Raw genomic sequence first — 24176 nt, 5'->3', positions numbered from 1 at the left:
GGTTGAAGAACATGTATACTAATTTCAGCACAGTATTGTTATTGGTATTCTTCTTTTGATACTTTTCACTGCCATCACATAAGGTGTACGTATATGTCATTCGAGCTGAATGGGAAAGCCACACACAATACAAAATATACCAGATTTATTTTGATTCAAAATCACAGACATTTTTTTTTTTTTATGTACGTTTTCGTGTTAACGTTTTTTACTGACTGGCCTTAAATGCAGTTTAATGTGGGTTACTTCTTTCTCAATTGTCAACACAGCAAAAGCAGTGAGCTTTCCTTGCTTTACTGTTGGGTCAGGGATAATGTTTTCGGCGGTATAGGGCTTTCAGCACCGATTTGTAAATCTATTTCTAATGCCCCTCTTTGCTGCTTGTATTCTTCTTATTGTTCTTATTCTTCCAGTTTATGCACAGTTCCTTAGGCCCCTCCTGACGTTGGGCCCTAGACAGGTGCCTGGTTTGCCTATGGGTTAATCCAACCGTGGACGAGTTAGGTTTGCATAACCTCTAATAACATAATGCCAAAATAGTGATATTGCCTTAGTGGTTATCTTATTGGTAGTCCCATTTGAGAGTTCACTTTAAATCTTGCAAGCGTGTTACAATCATCCAATAGATGTGGGAATGTGCTGCCACTCAGTAGTTGGATGGGTTTAAAGTGTTCAGAATGAAGTCAGGAAGGAGGAGCATTGCCCCAACTGCATTGATTTCAATTTTTTTGTATTGGGGATATTTTATTGGTTTTTGTCAGTTAAAACCAAAAGCCCTAGTTATACTGTTAGATTCATACAAGAATAGAAGCTGATATTTACTTTTCTGTGTGGGCTTTCCTGCATTCAGTGTTTTTTCTGATACAGTAATTGTGGTTGACCAATGTCTATCTCATGATTCACCATGTGTCAATATGGTTTCAGAATGGCAATGCTTCTATGCACAACCCCACATGTTGTTGCTGACTAGTATGAGAATGAGGAATATTTTCTTTATAGTCCCTGGTCTTCCCATTTACCAAATCTGAACATTATTTAACTTTCCTGCAGATTAGTGATGGCAAGTACTTTTCAGACTCACCACTAGGGCTGTGCAAGTACTTGGATTGTCCCTGTTTTTTTCCCTTGGCAGGTATTAAATGAAGCCATTCATAAGAAGAACAGCTGTATTTCTCTGCTGTACAATTAAGTACCAATCAATGGGAATGAGCAATTTAGAAGCACATTTTCCTTTTGCCTAGGGTGCTGTTATGTTATTTTGACTTTGTGCAGGTTGAAAACTGACCTTGAAAAGTAAATCAGTCACAACTCACACAAGATGGAACATGTCCATCTGCAACTGGGAAACCAGGAAACTGCAATGAGTACAATAGTATTAATACGTCTAGTTATAATGTATTCTGAAACCTAGTCTACATATATGCTAACTAAAAACTATGTATGTATGTATTTGAGTGGCTTGTCTGTATAATAGATAGGCTACAAGAAATGGGCTATATTCTCAAAGCTAGTAACACTTGGTCATTCACACTTTATTGGGTATGTCTGTTCTTTCTGAAAAATTGTATGAATGACGATTTGGAAAATAAATAGCTTTGAGAATCTAGCACATTGTGTTTTTTGATGCTGTCATGCAGGGTATTTCCCAGCTGTTTTTCCCTAGACGTCTATTCTGTGAAGAGCTCCATTTATGGACAAACGAAACTTAATCTTGGTAGAAAAGACTAACCACAGCTTCATCTGAGAAACCATATGTTTTTCAATAGGAAGTCTTGTTGTATTCTTTATACACAAGTTTGACAACTATCATTGGAAGATCATTGTTACATAGGTTTATCACCAGTAATGGCTGCACAGTGTATTAGACATTGCTGGATTAAATCAAAGAGGATTATGGCATTGATCCACTGTGTCAATCCGGAAAAGAACTCTCATCAGATTGCCATCCAATCTGATTGATTTTCCTGTGAAATGCAAATGTTAAAAAAGTCAGCTCAGCAATCAGCTTATCAAGGTTAATAGCTATGCCAACAGGCATATTATAATCAGGAAAGGCAAATTTTTTGTTATGTAAGGATACAATTGCAGCAGTATGGCAGTAGAGATTTTAAAAGTAGAACACGTCATGGTGTTTGGTCTCTGATATTGATAAGCATATAACTCTGGGTTAGCACCATTTTCTTGTTGTTGTCACCAATTGAATTAACAATGCAACCAAGGTTCCTCTTTGGGTGATACTCTTATTATGCTGCCAAACTTGTTTTGATACAGTTCACTGTAGTCACCCAAACACCCTCCTCAGACTGGCTCTGATTGGTCCAATTGCAGAACAAGTCATTGGTTCAAGCACCAGGCTTTCTGACTCAAGGTCGTTTTGTTTTTTGTTTGTTTTTTAAAAGCTTTGTTCACGGTAAAGAGTAAAACATTACACACATCTGAGATAAAGTTAAAACCAACTGCATGAAGTAGACACACATTAACAAGATAAACTTAGTTACTGTATCACAATTAAACACAATCTTGTAAATGTAGTTTAAAAGCAAATATGTTTTTTTTTTTTTTTTTTTTTGGTATTGCCTTTCCAACCTGCACTGTGTTTGAACAACCAGCTGCCTCAGGGCAGATACTGTATGGAAAAAATGTGCAGAATGTAGATTCTTTTGATTAAGCATTACAAACCAGGAATGACGCTTAAAACATCTGAACTCCTGAAACACTTCCCTGAGCAAGACAGTTCCTGTTAACATGGGTCTTTTGAGGAACTCCTGCATACCATCACAGAAACAATGCTGAAAACTTAAGTTTCTAATAATTATATTTTGCAGTTTAATTGCATGCCTTCTGGAAACCAGTCCTATCAAAATAATTTTTCAAAACAGAGACTCAGATGCGCCTAAAAATTAGCCACTTCTGAGTCTTGGCCTACAGTAGCCGCCCCGGAACCCCTGCCTCAAATTATCTCCAAGATTAGAGGTAGGCAACCCTGGCTATTCTAGTCACAGTCTTTCCTCCAGCCTTTCCTCCATATTAAACCAACTAAACATAAAACTCTGACCAGCTTTAAACTACTTCATTGTTTAACACTGCCTATTGTTATACAGGGCCATCTCAATACTTCCCCATTCAATAATTCACTCATTAATTCACAGTTGGGCCATGTTGATGGTAAATTACTATGTTACATATATATATATATATATATATATATATATATATATATATATATATATATATATATATATATATATATATATATATATATATATATCAGTGGAGACTCCTTAACTTTTCAAAGTTTTTGTCTTGTTTACGTCCTATTACGTGAACTAGCCGACTGATTGCATTAAGGTATTTGCCAGGGTCCGATCTATATGAAAAACTTTTGAGATTAAATCTGAAGGGAAGACTTACTGAAAAACTCAAGATAAAATCTGAAGGGAAGCCATAACCAAAAATGGGCAGAGGATGCATAGCACTGCAAATACTGCTGCATTGAGGTACATAAGATAATAAAAATAATAAAATAAGCAACACATTAAACTAAAACAAGAAAGTGAACTGAGAGACAACCAATCCATTTATGTGGCTTTTACACACACTTTAATAAAAAGAAAGCACAGAGTGACTGTGTTAATGAGTTTGTCAGAGTGCTGTGCTTTGCTGGACAGCCACTGTTTATTGCAGAGAGGTGTGTTGGTGACTTTGCAACAATACTGTCCATCAGCAAAAACACTGCCTAACGTCAGTCGTAAATATTTGATATTTTAGTTGGTAAACTTATGGAACACATGATGGAAATGTGTGATTTTTGACGCGTCTCACAATGGCTTGCACCACCCAGTTCTGTCGATTTTATTTTATTTTTATGATTTCAAGGTGAATAAACCTGGCTTGTTTTGTGCAAATGTCATACCTTCTGTAGATACTGTTTCCGTCAGCACAGTGATTGCCCAAACGTTTGCAAAGTACCTGTTAACTTGAGAAAATATGGCTTTAACTTCCACAGGTGCTTTATCAGACATGCCAGGGACATTAAACTTAATCAGGAACCAGAACTGTTACACATCATATTCCACATGTAAAGTGTGTATGCTGAGATTTTTCCATCCAATTTTTACCAATGTTTCAATTTAAAAAAAAAAGTTCCCCTATTTATTTTAATATGTGTAAAATAAACAATTTAAAGATAAAAAACGAAAACGTGGAACACTAGTTACACCGTATGTTCCCGCCCCCTACAACATTTTCGATTGACATTTAGTGATGTCATTTCCTCCCAGCCCAAATTCAGACTTCACAATTCAGGCAAGCCCGAGGAGTGAAATTTGGGAATTCAGGCTTCCACTCGAATTGGGAGTCAACTCGAGTAATTTAAAAACATAGAAACATAGGTGGTAGGGGTATCTTGAGCACGTTCCCGGGTTGTGTGGTTCAAATCTACCCATAATTGTGCAATGTGAAGCGAGATCACAACATCTTTGATTGATATGTTGCCAAAATTATTATTATCTAATCTGATGATGGTGTTTAACAATGGAGGTAACACCTTCTGACTCCAGGCCACACAGATGTCTTCCTTATACAATGTACGAAATGAAGATATTCAGCTTCCCATAAAATATGAGGGTTATTAGCTTGGAGTGACTGCCCTTCCTAAAGGCAGGCTTTTATACACATTATAAACAGTTTCATTGCACAGTGTGACGTGTATAGGGAAAAAACAGTGCCGATGAAAAAGGAATGGGCAAGTGCATGTTATTCAGTCGATTTCTTCTTTCTGATTTATGGTTTGTTTGGTTTGTTAAAGGGATTCTTTAGACCAGCAATTCCCAAACCTTTGATTGTCACATACCCCCTTCCAGACCCATCAACTGTCTGCATACCCCTAATATAAAGGTTGATATTTTAATGTTATTTTTAATATATGCTTTCAAAACACACATATTTATACACATACACAATGTAATACATACAATATAAATGATTTGGGGTTTTAACTGATAAAAAATGATAAAACACCCCCGATACAAACAATAAACACTGGAAATGGTTACTCAATTCATGTTGGCTTCATCACCACGTTCCCATGGCAGCAATGTCCCTCCTTCCTGACTTGTACTATCTGTCATTCATTTGTTCTGAATACTTTAAACCCACCCCAACTACTGAGTGGCAACAAACTCCTACATTTCTATTGGAGACTCTGCTTGCATGATTGAAAACTAGATTACAGTTAGGAATCGAGGTGTGTTCGTTTGATTTAAAGCCGTATTACAGTTAAGATACAGAGTTTAAAACAGAATTACAAATTGTGTCAAAATGTAAAAAAATGCCTACACACAAAAACCCCAAAAGAATGTTCCCGTGACCATAAGGATTTCATTGTGGAACACAGCAAAGGAAAGAAGGTGCAGCTTAAGTGCAAGTACTGTCAAGTTACTATACATATTGTTGACTGAAAATCGAAAACAGTAATTTCATACAGTATATAAAAAGTGAAAGCCCTAAAAAAAAAAAAAAAAAAACATAAAACAAATAATAGCTCAAAATAAACATCAAAAAACGAAATTAACAAAAAATGAAAAACAGAAAAAGTTCTAAAAATAATAGACATAATTTGTGCTGCACGTCATTGTCTGTGTGTATCTTTGTTCTCATTGGTACCTCTTGGAGGTCTGCAATAAACGTGTGGGCCAGGTGGGTGACCCCAAGTGTCCTGGAGCTGTGTGATTGTCTTGTACTTCACAGCCTCTCTTTATGTTTCTGAAACAAACTAGCATCTCGTGTCATTTCACACCAGGAATTAAAAGGAATTTCCAGTGCGTTTTAAAGCTTTGTCTGAGTATTACAATTCCTGCGAAAATGCAAAAATGGTCAAAAAATGACCATTCTACATTTTTGGGAATATCTAATTTCTTACATGTTAACTATCCTGTAACGTTTCTGCTTAGATCATTATTTACCAGGCTTACTGACTAATGCTTTTTTCAATGACAGGGGTTGCTTCTGAAAAGACGCCTAAATACAGAAGTGTTTTTATAAGCAACAACTTAGGATGTGCAATTGTCATTTTTTGCCCCCTTTACAACTGTGAAAAAAATCCCTGTATAAATTCACAGTTAGTGGTCATTTTTAAAAAAAAAAAAACATCACCCAGGAATTCAGCTTTTAGATATCTTATCATAGATCTGCAGTAGCTGGAATAAGTCAGCAAGTGCACGGTAAATAGTCATCTCAGCATAAGAAACACAACATAGGATATCAAACAGGTAAGAAATTAAATGTAGTAAAATCAAAATTGTAAAAGTATCCCTTTAAGAAAACAGTCCTGAAAAACATTTTCTAATCCCAAAAGTCATTTAAGTTACAATATCTGGCGAATGAATTTCAGTTTTCAGTTCCTCAAAAACAATGTCAGGATATATGATTTAGCCTATATGTACTGATGGGTAGAAAAAATAATTCTCAGGGTAGTTTTCCTTACAGAACAGCTTGGCACAGGTGTGAAATATCACAGGTACCTGAACTAATGTATTATTTGTGTTGTTTTGAATCACTTTGTATGTCATTATCTGCTTCCGTCTCAGAACTCTGCAGTTTCAAACACCACTCTGGCTTCATAAGGGCTCTCAAACATGTCTTCTCTCCGAGTACAGACAGTACAAGACTATAACCTGTTTATTAATGTGTTGCTTTCAAAACAAGAAAAGTTGCCCTTCCATCACCTTTGCAATTCAGTATCAATCAATGGCAATTAACTTCCTTAATTAATTTTCCTCTCATCTGGAGCGCTGACATCTGAACTGCTGTGCTAAGGGTGTAGACTGACAACGGAAATATGCTATAAACTAGCAAATGCAGCTGATTCATCACATAAACATGACCTTTCTTTAAACCTGACACAAGGTGCTGCTGGGGAAACTGGGATATGTGTTTCTTTGTTGGTTTAATCAGAGATAACGCCTTGCCCAGGGCTTCAATCCCATAATTCACTGCAGACACATTTTTAAGGAAATGAATATCAAAGGGATAAAAGAACGGTAAGGCAAATAATCACTCATAAAATCTAAATGAGTTTTAGTTTGATCAGGACAGGTTCTATATTAAATAGTACTGTCAGATTGTTATAGATTGATCGTCAATAATTGTGTAAACAAGGGAAGCCGATGAACTCATTGTTTAGTGTCAAGTAAAGTATCTTTTATTCCATTTAATTGACACCTGACAACTTCAAATGTCTTAAAGGTAATTACTCAGCACACTTCTAGTGGGGTTTATTAAGAACAAAAAAATACACTGCCGTAGTTATATTAACTGTGATATTTCAAACCTATACCAAGTTACTCTGTAATACACTAGAATTGCTAAATACATTTTTCAATTCATTAACTGAGAAGGTTTTAGGAAGAGATAACTTATACACTGTGTTTCACTGTTCAGTTCGTAAAATTTATAGTTTGCGTTCATTGTGATTTATAGAAAAAGTTTTTTATTGAATTTTTTGTGTTGCTTTTTTGTTCACATAAAAGTATCCCAATAATCTTTCCCTCTTTTAATTACACAGGTTTCAAGTTGCTAATATGCGCAAAACAGGAATAAGCACATGGGGCCGGTATGGATATCTTCAGCAGCAGTGTCATTAGCTGAGCAGCAGCATTGCTGTGTAATTTTATGCATGCCACGTTGCTTGTTGACTAGCAAGTTTTTTTTAAAGCGTTCTGCTTTCTAACATCTGCTCTAATAAATCCCCTAGACTGTGGAATGATTGTTTAGAGTGAAAGAATTATGGCTTTAATGAAGCATTAAAGTAGAATGGTGAACATTGCCTAACTTGGATTGTGGTGATTACATAATATCTTAAACTCAAGGTCATCAGCAACATATTAAGAAGCTGTCTGGGTATTTTTGAAAGAAGCATTGGCACATGACAAGAGTTTATCATTATTAATAATTTAATCTTGAGTTTTTGAGCATGGTACATAATTTAGAATTAAAATGAATTGTGTGGGCTTGTTAAGAGTGAAAGTGTCTTGTATTTGTGGAACATAAGTAATGAGGTATTGCTGAGATTTATGATACTAGGGGGCACGAAGATGTTCTGTAAGTGGCAAATTCCAAGGATCAGGCCTGATTAAGGGAACATCTACACATTTACAATTTAGTAAAAAATAACTGAGAGGGTTCAGTCAACCCCTGGTCTCAATACTGCATAACATGTTGCTATTTAAAACATGAAGGGATACTAAGGGATATTGATGACTTAAGACTGGGGTTTCATGTATGGTCTTGATGGTTAATAGTCAATGGGTTTTGAGCGGTTCTATAGACAGTGTATGCATTGCACTTTGGTTACGCATGTGGTCACGTTAAAACAATCATTCCATATTAGACAATGCAATCTAACCTGTAATATGTGTGTTAACTGTTTTTCTTTAACATAAACCTCATTAACACCATTGCCTAATACAGCTAAACTTAAGCATTGGTTTTATAAGCCAGCAACAAAGACAATTGCAGCCCTTCATGCAACAACATATGAAGTGTACTTTTTTTTTTTTTTTTAATTAAGTGCAGTTTGATCCACGCTGCTAATCTGGACGACCTACAGGGAGCACTGCTTTGACTTTACTACAAGGGCTGGGGATGGAAATTGGTGGGGGTAGTTCGCCTCATTATACTGCACTGACCCTTACTGCTTAGGATGACACTAGCCAGTCTGGGCCTTGCCTTTGTTGCTAATGTACCACTAGGGTGCAGTTTCCTTATGAGATGGGGGCTTGGTCCTGGACCAAATTGAGTCACCAGGCACTTTATCCCTTGATATTACCCAGTCTCTTTAATCCTTTCTTGTAACCAAATATGTTGCATTTTAAAGCAACATATTTCAATTATCAGGGAATACAGTGCAACTTTAAAGCAGCAAGATGACATTATGTTGTTGACATTGTTTTTGCATGCAGGAATGAAATTGTGCTTGTTTGAAAAGAATGTTAACTATGTAACAATTGAATTAAAAAAAAAGGTCTTTGGAAGATAATTTCTACAACGTGATTCGCTCTTCAGTTCATATGATTGCGTTAATATCTGTTGTGTTTTCACACAAACTTCCATTCTGAATGGTGATATAAAATTTCACCCCCTTTTAATAAGTCCAGAATGTAGCAACCAAAAGCAGACTAGTCTACAATTACAATTAGTCATTAAGCCATTATACTATCGGGAATGTTGAACAACAATAATCAGTGTTATTGTGGAGGTCAAGATTAAACCCAAAAGGCTTAATGCTTAACAAATACCACCAAGTGGTATATATTTCTGTATTCTCACTTCAAAAATACTAAACTTGAAATGTATTAATCTATTCTTAGTTTGTATAACAAAACCTCTGAAAGAAGTTGTTTAATAGATTCAACATTTTTGTTTAAATGGTCATAACCTTTTTAGAACTAAGTAGCTTTACAGAAAGACAACCCATATCATAAGAAACATGGATAAGCACATTGGTATGTTGAGTGTATCAAGATAGAACAAAATAACCTTTTCATAGAAGAGTAAATTTTCAGTTAAACAGTTAGTAATGAACAGTTTGGGGATTTTTAGTTTACAAGAGGCTTTTTTTCCCCAAACTTTTGTAGTATTCTGTGAATAGTCTTCTTGTAATGTTAGAATCTACCAAGGGTAGGGGTTATTCAGGTTGAAGATCTACCCCCCTTTATTGCTGTATTATTCCCAATATACACAACTCAAGGACTTGTGTGTCAACTTTATGTTATCGACACAAGGAAGGCATCCCCAGACCCATAATGCTCTCTTTCATTAATATATCACAGGCTAACCAACAAAGGACCGCCATCTGTACCCAGAAGGGACTATAATCCAGGTAAGGCATGGATGCACACCATTTCCTGCATTTAAATTAGGTGGTATAGCCATGTCTTAAGTTACAATAATACCTTTGCAAAATCAACTTAAAAACAAGTGTTTCAGCTAAGGTTGTAAATCTGCATTTTTAATACCTTATGGCATTTGTTTTATGCAACTGACACCAGTACTGTATGAATTAAAATGGATAAAGTTTCACTAGACTTCAATCTCTATTGTGTAACAATATCTCTATTGTTCACCTTCACACCGAAGGGAAATCGGAGAACAAATGCACCTCGGAACAAAATAATCCTACCGATGGGTAATTGGCTATGTACATACACATGGTTACCTATAGTGTATTAACTTCTCTCCTCAATCAAAATGGATTTGGTGTTTATAACTTCAAGCCTAGTGTATACTGAACCCGGCTGAAGTTGTGAAAAGATCAGATGTGACTGTTAGTCCATGCCAAACACAGATAACATCTTTAAAAAACACACGCTACTTCAAATTATAAGCAGTATCGACAGATCACAGAGAGCCATTGAACTTCAGCATTGGTAAATAACGTCTTTCACTTTAAACATTAAATGGTACAAGATTTCAGTTTCTAGAATGAAGTATGTTTTTTAATTCTTTTTAAGTCCAATTTGTAACACTTATATTACTATGATGTAATACTTTAAACACAACCTGAAACACTCAAACATAAAAGGTGAAAAATAAGACAAAGAAGACAAATGTTAAGTTTTCAAAATTAACAATCTTGAGAAAGTACTTCTCATTTACTGACACACGTGTGTGCATGCCTCTTGGGCAGGGTTAGTGAACACAATCCTGAATTTAAAACTTTAGCAACTGAAAAGCAGTCAGATTTAAAATAGACCGGCTAGCTGCTGTCTTCAAAGTACAAGATCTCATTTTATAACCTGAAATTAACTCTTTTTTTTGTAGATGATGACAATGAAGAAGGTGAAGAGTGGTCTGACAATGAATTTGTAAGTAAATGTAATCATGGCTCCTGAATTTGAGATCATCATCATGGAGATTTGATGAAACTTGAAAAAGAGCACAAGTAATTGGAGTTTCAGGATCTGGCTGTTTAGTTGAATCAGTAGTCCTTATTGTGATTAATTAAGGTTGAGGTCTATTTAATTGCTCTGCACAGTGGCAGATTGTAACTTTCATTTAAACAGGCAAACCTTAAACCTGGCATTTAAAAAAAAAGACAAACTTAAATACACTGAGCAGACACACTTGCACTGTTACATGTCAGATGTTCAGAGCCCTCATACACTAAGGGCCCTAATAATCTAAACTGTGACTGTATTACGATCCACCGCTATTTAGATCAATTGACTTGACACAGTTTGTGCTGGGGTTTTTTTGTTTTGTTTTTTTTAAACATAAACTGGCAGTTGATCTTCTCCAAAACAAATCACTTGGTGTTTTTCAAGATGATGAAATCAATAGGTCCTGTTTCTTTTTTCTATATATATATATATATATATATATATATATATATATATATATATATATATATATATATATTTTTTTTTTTTTTTCCAGGTCTGATTCATTATCTGTTTTGCGTAGGTTGATTTGAGCATATCTGATTCCAAATATATATCATGCTTGGGTGGACATATCTTTGGTTTCCATGGAAATGTTTTATATTATTGTGCAATATGTGTATTACTGTCTAGCATTTTACATTAAGGGGATACTTAATACAACTGCCATTTGTACATTATATCTATAGAGTTAAGGAGGATAGTGAAAGTATCAGTTAAATACGATTATTTGGTGTCTATTTACAATATGTATCCGATATTAGGCAGAGCTGTCTTCATTCCCCATGGATAGCTTTAGCAGTAGGGATACACTTAAGATGCCCCTTTAAAACTGTGAGCTAAATTGTCATTTTTCTGTTCCATCTTGCAGCAAATGGGTGGGCACATATTCAGGCTATTTTCCAGTTCACTGTTTTAATTTCATTCTTTTAAAATTGTAACATTGGGTACATTCTGCCCAGGGTAAGATTGCTAGTTGACTACATTAGACCATTACTGCAAATAATCTAATAGTGTGCTTTACAAAGCTTGCTGGTGGTCCTAACTTACCAATGGTTGTGCTCAAGCAGAAGGCTGGGCAGTAGCCTTCAAGGGTCCTCTGTATTATTTTTATTTTTAAATTTCTTTTCTCTCTCCTCTCGCTCTCCTGTGTTCTTCCTCTGAACTCCCCACCCAGAGCAGGGAGAGCTGCAGGCTTTTTATACCATGGCCGAGGGGTTTAACTTAATTTTAAAACTTAAATTACCCCTCGGCCACAATCTGTACGGGTTTATTAATTATCTGTGACTGCCGGCTAGTTTCAAACATACTAGCCAACAGCCACACATTACCATAAGGTTTTAAAAAAACAAAACACACGGCTCTCGCCGTCCTACTTACAAATACACAACAATAAATAAATCATAATAAACACAATAAACTGCACAGGGGCAGAGGAGGAAACCCTGTTCTAAAAATAAATACAGTACGGGGATGCTCGCCCTGTTACACAAGCTTTATACTACTACAGTTGTTTTATTCATCTCAGAGAATTTACCTTTGCCTCAAAATAGTTCCCATCGTGTTGCAATGTTGTGGCTGGATAAATGAGCTTCCCTTGAAGATAAAGTCTGGAAAACAAGATGAACAACAAACCAATAAGGAGGTTGTGGAAATGCCTCGGCCTTGACACCTTTAACTACAGAGTTCAGAGGTTTGCTGGTAATTTGTATTATTGTTGATTAGTTCTACGCTAACCTGGCATATTTATTTTAGGACAGTGATTATGAAAATCCTGATGATCATTCCGAAACTTATGAAGTTCCGGAACTTGAGAACGATGATAGTTATGAGCCCCCTCCGTGTGAACAGGAGAACAGGAACATCGCTCCAGCCCTTCCTGTCTCCAATGGGCAATACGCAGGTAACGCACATACAGGAGATTGTGTACCAGGTACCAATGTGTACCAGGTATGTGTGTGTGTTTTTGTTTTTTTTTTAACATTGAAATTAGGTGTGGTGTTCTGTGAACGAGATCATATCTGTTCGCAGGATAAACTGGAATTTATAATCCCTAGTACAGTGTGTTATGTGTGTATATATTTAAAGTTGTTTGGTGTTCTGTAGGAATAGTGATGTAGCATGTCAGTTTTTGTTGTCTGGTGTCCACAGAAGTAATCACAGACAGGTCCTTTCATTTGAAACTACATGGCAGATGGTCGATCTGACACCAGCCTTTTTTTTATTTTCAGACAACAGAACCGAAAGCAAGAGGTTACCTCCAAGAAAGCCCTTTCCCGTCCTGTCAGGTCATTCAGCCAGTAAACCCAGGCTACCACCTCCTCAGAAAAAACATAACCAGCAGCACCACTCTAAACCCAAACCAAGGAAAAAGGAGGCTGACGATGTAACTTACCCACTTTGTCTTTTACCAACTAATATCTGTGCAGCTGTGTATCTTCAAGAGTGAAAAGATATTACAGTCCATTTTTCAAGTCATGACTTAGAGAGTTGAGAGTCAGACTTTTGGGTCAATCTGTTATGTCTTGAAAGTCTGTTCAAATGTGAAATGCTTAGCCTAGACGTGTGAAATTCACAAAATAATAATGTTCTTATTATTTTAAGCCAGTAAGTCTGAATTTATCTTTAAACACTAACCAGACCAATATGTAAATAAACCTTAACTCTTTCTCTACTGCAGTCCTGTATAGAGGTCTAGGATATACTATAGGGACAACTAATAAAACAATGACAACTCTCTGTCTTCCCCTCGCACTCTAATACTATATTTGTGTGATGTAGATTCCTACAATGTATGCTGTATATTTCAATTTCTCTCTTTTTCGTTACAGTGCGATTATGTGTGCCCCAAAGATGATGATGATGAAGATGATAATTACATTGACCCCTCAGAACAGTCTGCTTCTGCAGCTTCTCACCGTGAGTTACACAGGATCATTGTTTTAGTTGTACAGTACATCAGATCTTCAATGGCAATACTGTGGTACAACAATGACCTTTCAATGAGTCTGTACTAATAAAGAGCAATGGTAGCACAATTTACATTGATTTGAGCCCCTTTGCATATTTTGACATGCTAAGCTTTTCTGCAAGGGTGGTAGCTGGTAGAGAAAGGAAAGGGGTGTGGTAACAGATTGTGTTATAAAGATGTAACCTAGGATACATACACTGTTACAAAATACACCCACCCCTCGTTATATTGCCCCTTGCTATACTGCAGGTTCGGATATATCGTGGTCCTGGAGTTAGCTCTCCATTTTTACAGTCTAACTGCACATGTGTTAACTGCAACATACATAGGCAATTGCACTTAGAATTACTGTTTGTTTTATTTGGTACTGCACATCACATACAAAACAAATAAAAACAAAGCATTAATATCATACTGTTATCATATACGCACGTATTGCACAATAACAATAAAACAAAATATCTTCTTGCTGAAGCAATTTTTATTTTAGCCAACAAGGTGTTCACATGTGGCAACAATGCTCTAGCAAAAGTCACAGGGCAGTAACATCAGCTCCCTAGCAATAAGCCTCCTGTGTTTGGAATGGAATTTTCTTCAATGTAGTTGGTTTGTGCATTTGAGAAAGCAGAGGAAGACTCTTGAAATGAACTGGAAACTTAAGCTAATGAGACGCAATTATCCTCCACACTACGAATTAAAACAGTGTGCTGCTTTTTATACGAAAATTGGGAAAAAGTGGGTTGTGTGGAGGATTTATATTGGACCCTGACGCCCCCAACACAATGTGGGCGTGATTGTACAGTATTTGTTAGCCTTTTTGTTTTTCTATGGGTCTCTCACTATATCGTGGCCCTCGATCTGTAGCGGATTTATATTGGACCCTGACACCCGCAATATATTGAGAGGGTGGTTATATGTGGTTTGTGTGAGTTTGATTGCAACAATCTATGACTCTGTTGTTTTTATATGCAGTGGCAGAGATGGATTTTGTAACTTGTGTTTTGCTTGTCCAAATGCATTTGCCTATTTGAACTATTTCAGACAAGAAAGTATATACAAGTGATCTAAACAGCAGCGTATCTAAACTGGTATGATTACAAATCGGGCCCTTTTTGTACCAAAATTATGAAAAATAGACATGCAAAGATACTGTCTTTTAAACTGTACAAAATCCTGGAGAGTGTTTCAACTTAAATGGCAGCAGAATTGCCACTGTTTGAATCAATGGAATATACTACAAGACCTACTAAGGCAGATTTTTTTTCCACAGCCCCGCCTGTTGTTAACAGAAATGCTAAGCCAACAAGAAACCATTCTCCAGCTCCCATCAGAGCAGATAAGGTGGCTGAAGGTCCAGGTACATATGTTTTCTGTTAGTGGAGTAATGACACCTGAAGAGGAATACAGACAGGAATATGGAGGAGTAATTTCATTATGCTGATATATTATGAATGAATGCATGTCTGTGATGGTTCATTATAGTCAAAAATAAACTTGCAGTTGTAAATGCAATTTTTGTAAAATAACTAGAATAAAAAGGATACTTAATAGAAAGAAGATCTATGGGTTACAGGAACATAAAACCAGATTGGAGTTTGATAGAACTTTAGGGTTCCTGTGATCATTTTTTTTTAAAAAAAGGGGGTGATCTATCATGAAAAATGTAGTTTTCTGATCAGTGGAACTGAGAAGTATACTGCTGTATTACAGAAAATAATTATCTATCATTATTTATTATCATTGTCATACCGTAGCCCTTATGAATGAAAAGTCAAAGCTTTTGTTTTTTCTCCGTAACTTGGGTTATAGTTCTTCATCGTTATATATGTGGTATCATTGAAGCAGATAATTAGATCTGTAATGATTTAGAGGAAAAAAAATAGAATCAGATCCCAATAAATTTAACAAAAAAACCTAGGACATTTTAAGTACATGGCAAGTACAAAGTCAGTTGGGCAGGTTAATCCCTGTTTTTGTACATGTAAAAAAATGTTGGTTGGAACATGACACAGATTGAATTTAGCATATTGGCAGATTTCAAACCTACAGTAAAAACTACCATGTATTGGTGTTGCATCATTTGTATGTGTTTGCTGTCAGCTGTACGTCATTGATAATGTAACTCATTGTTCATATTTCTCTTCTCTACCAGAGGTGTATGAAGTACCAGATTTGGAGGTTGGTTTGAAATTATTTCATGAACTGTTTATAGATTAATGCTTAGAAACAGAATCATAAAAGTATGTACATCTGCTGTCTGTAGTGCAAGTTGGTGTAAATGGGTTGTTCGTCAAGCGATTGGTCAGTTGGTTTGCCAATGGAAATCTTGGCATTCTGTAGCACAGATAACTGGTTTTATATCACCTCGCTTAATGTCACACCCCATTTATGAACACAGTCTTTCAAAAACCACTCACCATGCTCCATAGGTTCTTTGTGAAATAATTTCTCTTAATATCATCTCACAAACCCGCTTATTGTTTTGTTATGTTTTGTGCAGCCTGTCAAATGCATGGCCGCGCTTTACTAAGTAACCACAGGATATAATTAATTACCAGTGCAACTAACAACCAATAATCATCTCAGCTGATAAACTGACATTTTGTGCAGCCTGTCAAATGCTGCGTGGGTGGTCTTAACGGATTACAGTTCAGTTACAAAACACCACATTTTTTTTCTTCTTCTAACATAGTCAGTCTTGTACAAATGCACACAAAAAAAACACCAAGTGCAATGCCTAATTGATAGCTCTCATGCCTTTTTTTTAGACACTGGTACAAACTCCTTTGTTCCAGTTAATGATAACATATTTGTTCTGTAGTAAACTACTGTATATCCATTTGTTTAAATGTAAAGAAGGAATAAATGTACAGTATGAAAACACTGCTCTTTAATTCACCATTAGTTTTCTTTCTTTTTTTGCTCGCGCTCGTAACCTGGTTTATATCACGACCCGCTTTATGTCACGAATTATGCCTGCGCAGCAAATCATGATATAAAGTGAGTTTATCTGTAGCTAAGAGCAGCAGCTCCCCTGTTGCTGGTCATGATGACAAGACATCATGGGCTGGTTGCAGGCACTTAGGTGGCAAGTCCTTCTGTATCCAACACTGAAGATTGATGTATCAAAATTGTGATGAGAAGAGAATGAAAATGTGGGACATTAATCATAGAGGATTAGTCACGTATCCTTCCGGAAAAATGTCACTTTAAATCACGGGGCTTAATGCCCTAGTTAAAAAATTTTGTGAGGATTTCTCCTGCTGTGACCCAGATTGTAAAGGTTCATAGTTTGAGTGTTTCTTGGTATCAAAATACAATATTAAGATATTATAGCGCTTCCATTACAATTAGCAGTGTGAACCCATCTCTTTTTTTAAATAAAATTGATCCCACAGTAAGATAAAATAAGTTCATATTACAGTAAGTGAAATTACTAATTGTTAAAAAGTTGTTTTAATTAAATTACCTATTTTCTTTTATAAGGAAAAGCCGTCTCCGCCAGTCAACAGGTACGTCTAGAATGATAGACATTTTTAAATACCGTGCCTCAGCGTAGACTTTAATTCATAGCCATGTATTGAATCAATATGCTGCAGTAGAGTGTAGTTTTTCATTAAAGTAATTCAAAGGTGGGGCATCCTTTGGTGCAAATTGCATTGCAGTAGAAATTATATATATATATATATATATATATATATATATATATATATATATATATATATATATATATATATATATCGATAGATAGATAGATAGATAGATAGATAGATAGATAGATAGAAAGAGTCGAAGGGTCTGAAAAGAGCTAAATGGTCACATGGTTTGAATAGAATGAGGCTGTTTAATCCTGGCAACTCAAACCCAGCTAAAGACATTTAGAGAAAAGTGACAGTAACTACATATTGGAATAAGAGCATCAGGAACCCTTCACACTGATTGCAAACAACAAGCATATCAGTGACATTCTTCCCCTGCCACTGTTCTGTAAATGCAAAATAGGAGTTATCAGTAACATGAAAGACTAGCTCACCAAGTCATACAGTATACACATGACAAAGTATGTTTGACATATAGACTGATAGATAGGCTTTTTATACCTCTAGATTTTCATAATCTTAATGTAATGCTTTACAATGTCCAAAGAAAGATCCAACTGAATAAGAGCTGCTCAAGATATATATAAAAATATAAGCATGACATACAGCTGGAGAGACACAAAATGTTTCCATTTCCCCCAGACTGTAATGCAATCAATAACCTGTGATAAAGAAGGTCATTAGCAAGTTTAATGACCGTAATACACCAGTCTCCCGTATTTTCTCAACGCTGTGTGATTGTTATTGTGAAAAGCAATATTTTCTTTCTGTATTGTTTAATGACGACAGATATGATGTTGAAGGCAGTTACTTATTCAAGATTTATTCAGGATTTGTCCACTGAGATGCAAGTGGGCATTTGACAAGAAATCCTGTAAATCCTTTAAGAAAGGTCTTTCAAACACTGCTTATTAAACTGTGACTAAACTGGTTATTAACATTATTGGGAGGATCCCATTGTGCTAACGTATGGAGGTGTCCTTCTGTATGTATCTTGAGAACTCAAGGTGTTAGGCAATGTAGTGTAAATCAGTCGTGTAATATACTTTACCATGAAATCAACACCTCATGTGCTTACCTAATGACATGTGGGTATTTGGATCCAGCTCCAGTTTGAATTGATGCCATTTCATTTTCTATACCTACTGTTAATATAAGTGATGGTCATCAACCATTGTGCCGTACTGATGGTTGAATTTACAGTGGCGGGGATGTTTGTTACTTAAAAAATGCTGCATCGAAGAGAAAATGCTAAAGTTTGAAGGTCTCTGGCTGTTTTAAAGTTCTGTTCCTCCTGGCCAGTGTATTTAGGTAATAGCTTAGCGGCTACCCATTAAGTACCCAGCAGATCATTTATTTAAAACAGACACGAATAGAGACAACAAAATATGTCTTACCACAGCAGATCTGCACAGTAATTTTGCAGTTTTTCCATGCTTTTCCCATAGTTATATTATGCATTTACCATAGTTTACCAAATTGTTTTTTTTTTTTTTTACCATACTACCATTCTCTGCTTTACCATGACTTTACAATGGGAAACTTTTATTAGGTTTTATAAAACATCATTAAATAAAACAGTAAAATAACCTTGCCTATGTGCACGTAACATTATTTTATTTTTTTTAGGTTTGTTAAATCTGGGTTCAGAAAAGCACCTCCTCCTAGTCCGGTACGTATTCTAGAAGTGAAGTGAAGTTTAAATTTTTGAGACTGGCTTGAGAACGTTTACTTTGGCCTTGCCGAGCCTCAGAAGCCCTTGGTCCCAAGACCTCAAAAACAGTGTCACACGTGATTTATCACCCATTAGTATAGCTGAGTTTGTTTGGTTTTATTGTTTCAGAAAGAAAAAAAGATCCCGTTTTAATTACTCTGATGATGTAGTCTTTACATGAAATGTCTTGTTTCTGATCCTCTTCCAGGACACAGTTTACAATTGTATACATTTGATAAAAATGTCCCCTTATAAACAGAAGTACATGTTTTTCATTTTAACTTTGTCCTCTATTAGTAAGTGTACAAGAATCCTGGCCTTGACACTGACCTCAACCTATATATTACTTTTCAAAAACAGAATATATGTTGGCATATGTATTTATACATTATTTTTATGTTATGTCATGAAAAGTTAGTGACCAGATCCTCCTCGCTATTTGTAATGTATTTCTTATTCTTATTGTTACAATTTGCAATCACTCAAGGTCAATGGATTTCATTATAGTTGCCAGTATGATAAATGAAATGTCTCCAGTTTGTAAAGCCCTGTCTAACTGATTTCATCTCCCTGTGTTTCTGTACAGGGTGGTTGTTCCCTTTTGATTACCAGTTTAATAGTAAAAACAGAAATAAAATAGCTTTTCTATTCTTTGTTAATAATTTGCTACATATTACCTAATTGGCTGTTTTTAGTATATAATAATAATAATAATAATAATAATAATAATAATAATAATAATAATATCATCTTTATTTTGATATAGTGCCCTTCATAGTGGACCACCATCACAAAGCGCTTTACAGTTAGGCTGTGAAATGTGCATTATGCGGAGTCACATACTATAGGACATTGATTTAACATCTCATCCGCAGGATAGAGCACAAGCAAGCACACTTGCTCTGGGTCACACAGTGAGTCAGTCAGTGGCAGAGGTGGGATTTTAACCAGTGACATTCTGTTACAGGCCCTGGACATAACATTTTATGTGATTATTTTTCAGGAACCTGTAGATGATGATGAATATGAAATATGTGACCCAGATGACAGTAAGTTTCCTTACAAATATACTGAAGGCATGGGGGGCCAGTTACCTTAAGTTATCCTCAAAATTGTTAGTAAACATGTGGATGCCCGTAGTCAGTGGTGTAACTTTGGTTTCAAAAGTTTCTGTAGCTGGGGCATGCACGAAGATTATTCTATCTGAAATAATAAAATATGTTACAAACAAGTATGCATCCACTGTATGTCTAATTAAAAGAACCAAAGACATTCCTGCAGCAATCATTCAGAACAATAAATTGTTGGCACAGTGTTGTCCTGAGCGATGAGTGTGGCAAATAGCTGTGTTATTCAGGCACTTCAGAGTCATGGAGTTATGAAGCCATGACTACGAAGCACACTGAAGTTCTGCTCAGATTGGACTCTGGAATCAGATCCCTTTAATATAAGCGGCCCCTGAGGCAGCGTTCAGCGCTAGAGCGAGTGTGGAATAATTTAATGAGAGGGATGAGAATTGCCCTTTATATATATATATATATATATATATATATATATATATATATATATATATAACGTTGAGGTTTAATGCTGAAGTAATGTTGCATTTACCGTACATTGAGCTTTCCAGTTGGTTGTCTTTGTTGGCCTCTCACTCATTTTGTCAGAGGAGAACAGCGACATCTAGTGGAAAAATGTATTTAACATTAAAAAAAATAATAATCCTGCCTTGTAAACTGTTACACTGTAGCTCCATAGCTCCTATTTTTACTTAAGTTAGTTTCAGTTATCTGCTTGAGTTAAATAAATAAATAAATAAATAAATAAACTGTATACATTATGCTTTATTTTATTTCAAATTAAGATACAAGTCTACAAATTAGTTCTTGTTTATATTCTTTACTGATAGTCCCGAGTACCACAATAAACTACTCAGAATAGAGTGATCTCTGCTAAAACAGGTTCATCAATCATTTCTGTAATTAGTTTCAACTGTATATATAATAGAGCTGTTGAGGTTTAAATGGTAAAAGAAAAGACATAATGGAGGTTTTCTTTAGATCAGGGACATGCTTAATATATATTTTTTCACAATTTTGCATCGATTATTCCAAGGAGACAGTGGATTATGGTGAAATAGTTAGTGTTGCCATTTCTGTTATCTGCTAACGCTTCTGCTGTGATTTATTCATTGGTATTATAATGGAACCCCACTGATATTTTGTAAGCTTTTCTGCAAATAAATATACATATCCGTAAGGTCATGACTTTTGAGATCATCATGAAATTTGTATAGAACAACAATATAAAGCTATTATACAAAAATACATGTACGGATGCAATTTGCATTTTATACAAAAGGGTATCCAAAGACACCAGAACTAAGTAGAATACTTTGTTATACAGGTGTAAGCGATAATAATTCAGAGGATACCAGTGCAGTCACTGTACTGAAAACTCCAATACCACGACCCAGAGAGGGGTAAGCTAAACTCAAACCATTCAAAAAGTTGCATTGGCCAATCTTACTTTAGCAGTCTACTGTAATTGTAATTGTTTGGTTTTTTTAGGAAACAAAATAACCCCCCATTGAAGCCAGTAAGTATACAAAAAAACCTGTTTAATCCAGCTGCTCTGCAAGATTAAATATATCATATGGAATAGAGGGGTCTCATGTTTACATCATTTGTTCTCATTACAGAAACCTAACTTACCATCAAAAGATAGTTTGCCTACAGGTGAGGGTAACATTGTTTTTAATGTCATCATTTGTAAGGGATGATCTTTAGACTATAGTTGAGGCAAGAAGACAGCAGAAGACAGTGCTTCATTGGACAGGTACCTGATGTCTTCAGAATGTTTATGTGCACATCTTTTAATATCTGTCACATGTCGTAATGCTTAGCAACATACTAAGGACTGACATTGTTCAAAGACAGTAATGACATTAATAATGTCATGGATGCAAAGTAGGTCAAATTACCTTCAAGTGATCATAGGATACAATACACTTGAAAACAAGAATGTAGCAATAGACAATTTCTTCAACTATTCCTATGCTAGGTGTATATAAAGTGAAACAACTTTCTTAGTAGACTTTTGCATGTCACGTATAGGCTGCATTTCCTTCTTATGGACCCTACTCTTTTAAAATGTCTATTCCAAAGTGGAGTTGTCTATTTTATAGACTGCTTTTTGTTACCCCCAAGTAGAAACATCTGCTATTTTTTATTGCTTTAAAATGTTTGTCTCTCTCCCTACAACAGATAGACCTGCAGCTATGAAACATAGCCCCCTGAGTGTGGCTTCAGAATTCGCTGCAAAAATAAAGTAATGCATTTTAATATTTACTGCCATTCATCATTCAAATGCACACTTCAGTGCTTATCAATCCTGAACTAAATACATCACATTTTACAGGCCTCCACTTCCAGGGCAAAACTCAAGCACAACTCCACCCAGTAAGTAAAAGTCATGTCATTAACTAGCAATTGCAACTGATTTTATATCTAACACAGTGGGCTAGATTTCCATAGCTATTTGCTGCAAATCGGCTTTTTTTCTGAAAGGAGAAAAACCCAATACAATTTTAAAACAAACAAGCAAGCAATTTAACTATAAGTCTTGGTTGTTTATTTCTGGTTTAGTAACTGTATTGTGTGTGTTCTGGGAAAAAAAAAAATCACTATTTCAAGCCAACACCATTGAGAATTTGATGAATTTCTAGACAATTACCATTATTTGTTTATTTTACAAATACATGATACACACGAAAGGATAACCCCAGCTGCATATATTAGCCATTTTATGCCCACTAGAGGTTTGTAAACAACATGATTTTTAATTGATTTAAAAAGTAGGTGTACTACAATATGTAGGTCCTAAAAAAGTTGTTATTTTGTAAAAAAAAAAAAAAAAAAAAATTAGAAAGTTACATATGTAGTTAAGTTTGTAATGACAACATAAAAATAAAATAAGCAGCCTTAAGTTTGATACATTCATTTTGATTACCCTTACTTCAAAGAATGCCCTCATGTTCGTAGGGTAGCATATGCATTTACGTAACATATTTGTTATATATTAGCAAAGTTTTAGAACTTTGTTAGTTACATATACAGGTCTATTGTTTTTACCATAATATGTTTCCAAATGCTAGTCTCATTGAAATGTACATTGCAATATGTCACAAGCTGCAGGCTCTTCTACAGTTTATTATTATAATTATTATTATTGGGATTAGATTGTGTATCTACATAAAGTTCATTCAAGGTTTTGTTTTGGATGAATGTCAAAGGAGAACACACAGATTAAATGAACCAGTGAATCTGTTAAGGTTAAGGCTTTCTCTTCCCTTATTGGAAACCATCTGTGTCTATTTTCTTGCAGAAGTTCCTGCAGTCACAAGTAGAGGGTCCCTACCACGGAGTGGCCCAAGTTCTGCAGAACAAGTATGGAGATTGATTTTGGCAGGGCATATGTAGTTTACATTTGTTATATGTTTTGTTTGCCTAAAACAACGAACAACCTTGTCATTTATGGGTTCTCTAAATATCTCAATAGATTTAGAAAAATATGCTTATCTGTTGACACAGATTGTAAACCATATCGATATGTGCTGAACAAAAACCAAGAGACGATGAATAATCATCGTCTTTTCCTTTCCAAGGACGCTGGCGTTTATAATAAAGTTTGGTATGCCAGTTCCAGTGACCGAAAGACTGCGGAAGAGGCCTTGGTCAGAACAAACAAGGTATGCTTTTATTGAAGAAAGTAATTCATTAAATTCAAAGAGAAACTCTATTTTTGTTTAGGTGCATTTTGCAGTCTCTATTGAGGCAGCTTGTGGCTTCATTAGAGATCTGAAGATCATGTCTAACATCAAAGTACATCTGATATATGTGACAATTATCCTGTCCCTCTGCAGCACTCTGACCCCAGTGGATGTAATAACT

The 24176-nt window shown here is 35.5% G+C and overlaps 1 protein-coding gene across 1 annotated transcript in view; it reads left to right on the top strand.

Annotated features, from left to right (window-relative positions):
• The window catches only part of LOC121325721 (B-cell linker protein-like), a 33093-nt gene that overhangs the window by 5261 nt on the left and 3656 nt on the right, over window positions 1-24176 (top strand). Inside the window, exons 3-20 of the mRNA XM_041268611.1 lie at window positions 7565-7612; window positions 9831-9880; window positions 10822-10865; window positions 12696-12843; window positions 13172-13326; window positions 13772-13859; window positions 15182-15268; window positions 16064-16089; window positions 17398-17423; window positions 19140-19182; window positions 20228-20273; window positions 21631-21706; window positions 21795-21822; window positions 21926-21962; window positions 22491-22554; window positions 22645-22685; window positions 23611-23672; window positions 23891-23974. Of these exons, the coding sequence (XP_041124545.1) occupies window positions 7565-7612; window positions 9831-9880; window positions 10822-10865; window positions 12696-12843; window positions 13172-13326; window positions 13772-13859; window positions 15182-15268; window positions 16064-16089; window positions 17398-17423; window positions 19140-19182; window positions 20228-20273; window positions 21631-21706; window positions 21795-21822; window positions 21926-21962; window positions 22491-22554; window positions 22645-22685; window positions 23611-23672; window positions 23891-23974 (1153 nt within the window). The remainder of the gene's footprint in view (window positions 1-7564; window positions 7613-9830; window positions 9881-10821; window positions 10866-12695; window positions 12844-13171; window positions 13327-13771; window positions 13860-15181; window positions 15269-16063; window positions 16090-17397; window positions 17424-19139; window positions 19183-20227; window positions 20274-21630; window positions 21707-21794; window positions 21823-21925; window positions 21963-22490; window positions 22555-22644; window positions 22686-23610; window positions 23673-23890; window positions 23975-24176) is intronic.

Source organism: Polyodon spathula, chromosome 13 (genome assembly GCF_017654505.1).
Source record: "Polyodon spathula isolate WHYD16114869_AA chromosome 13, ASM1765450v1, whole genome shotgun sequence".
Taxonomy (NCBI): Eukaryota; Metazoa; Chordata; class Actinopteri; order Acipenseriformes; family Polyodontidae; genus Polyodon; species Polyodon spathula.
Note: the sequence above shows the minus strand (reverse complement) of the source record. Positions and strands in the feature narration are given on the sequence as shown.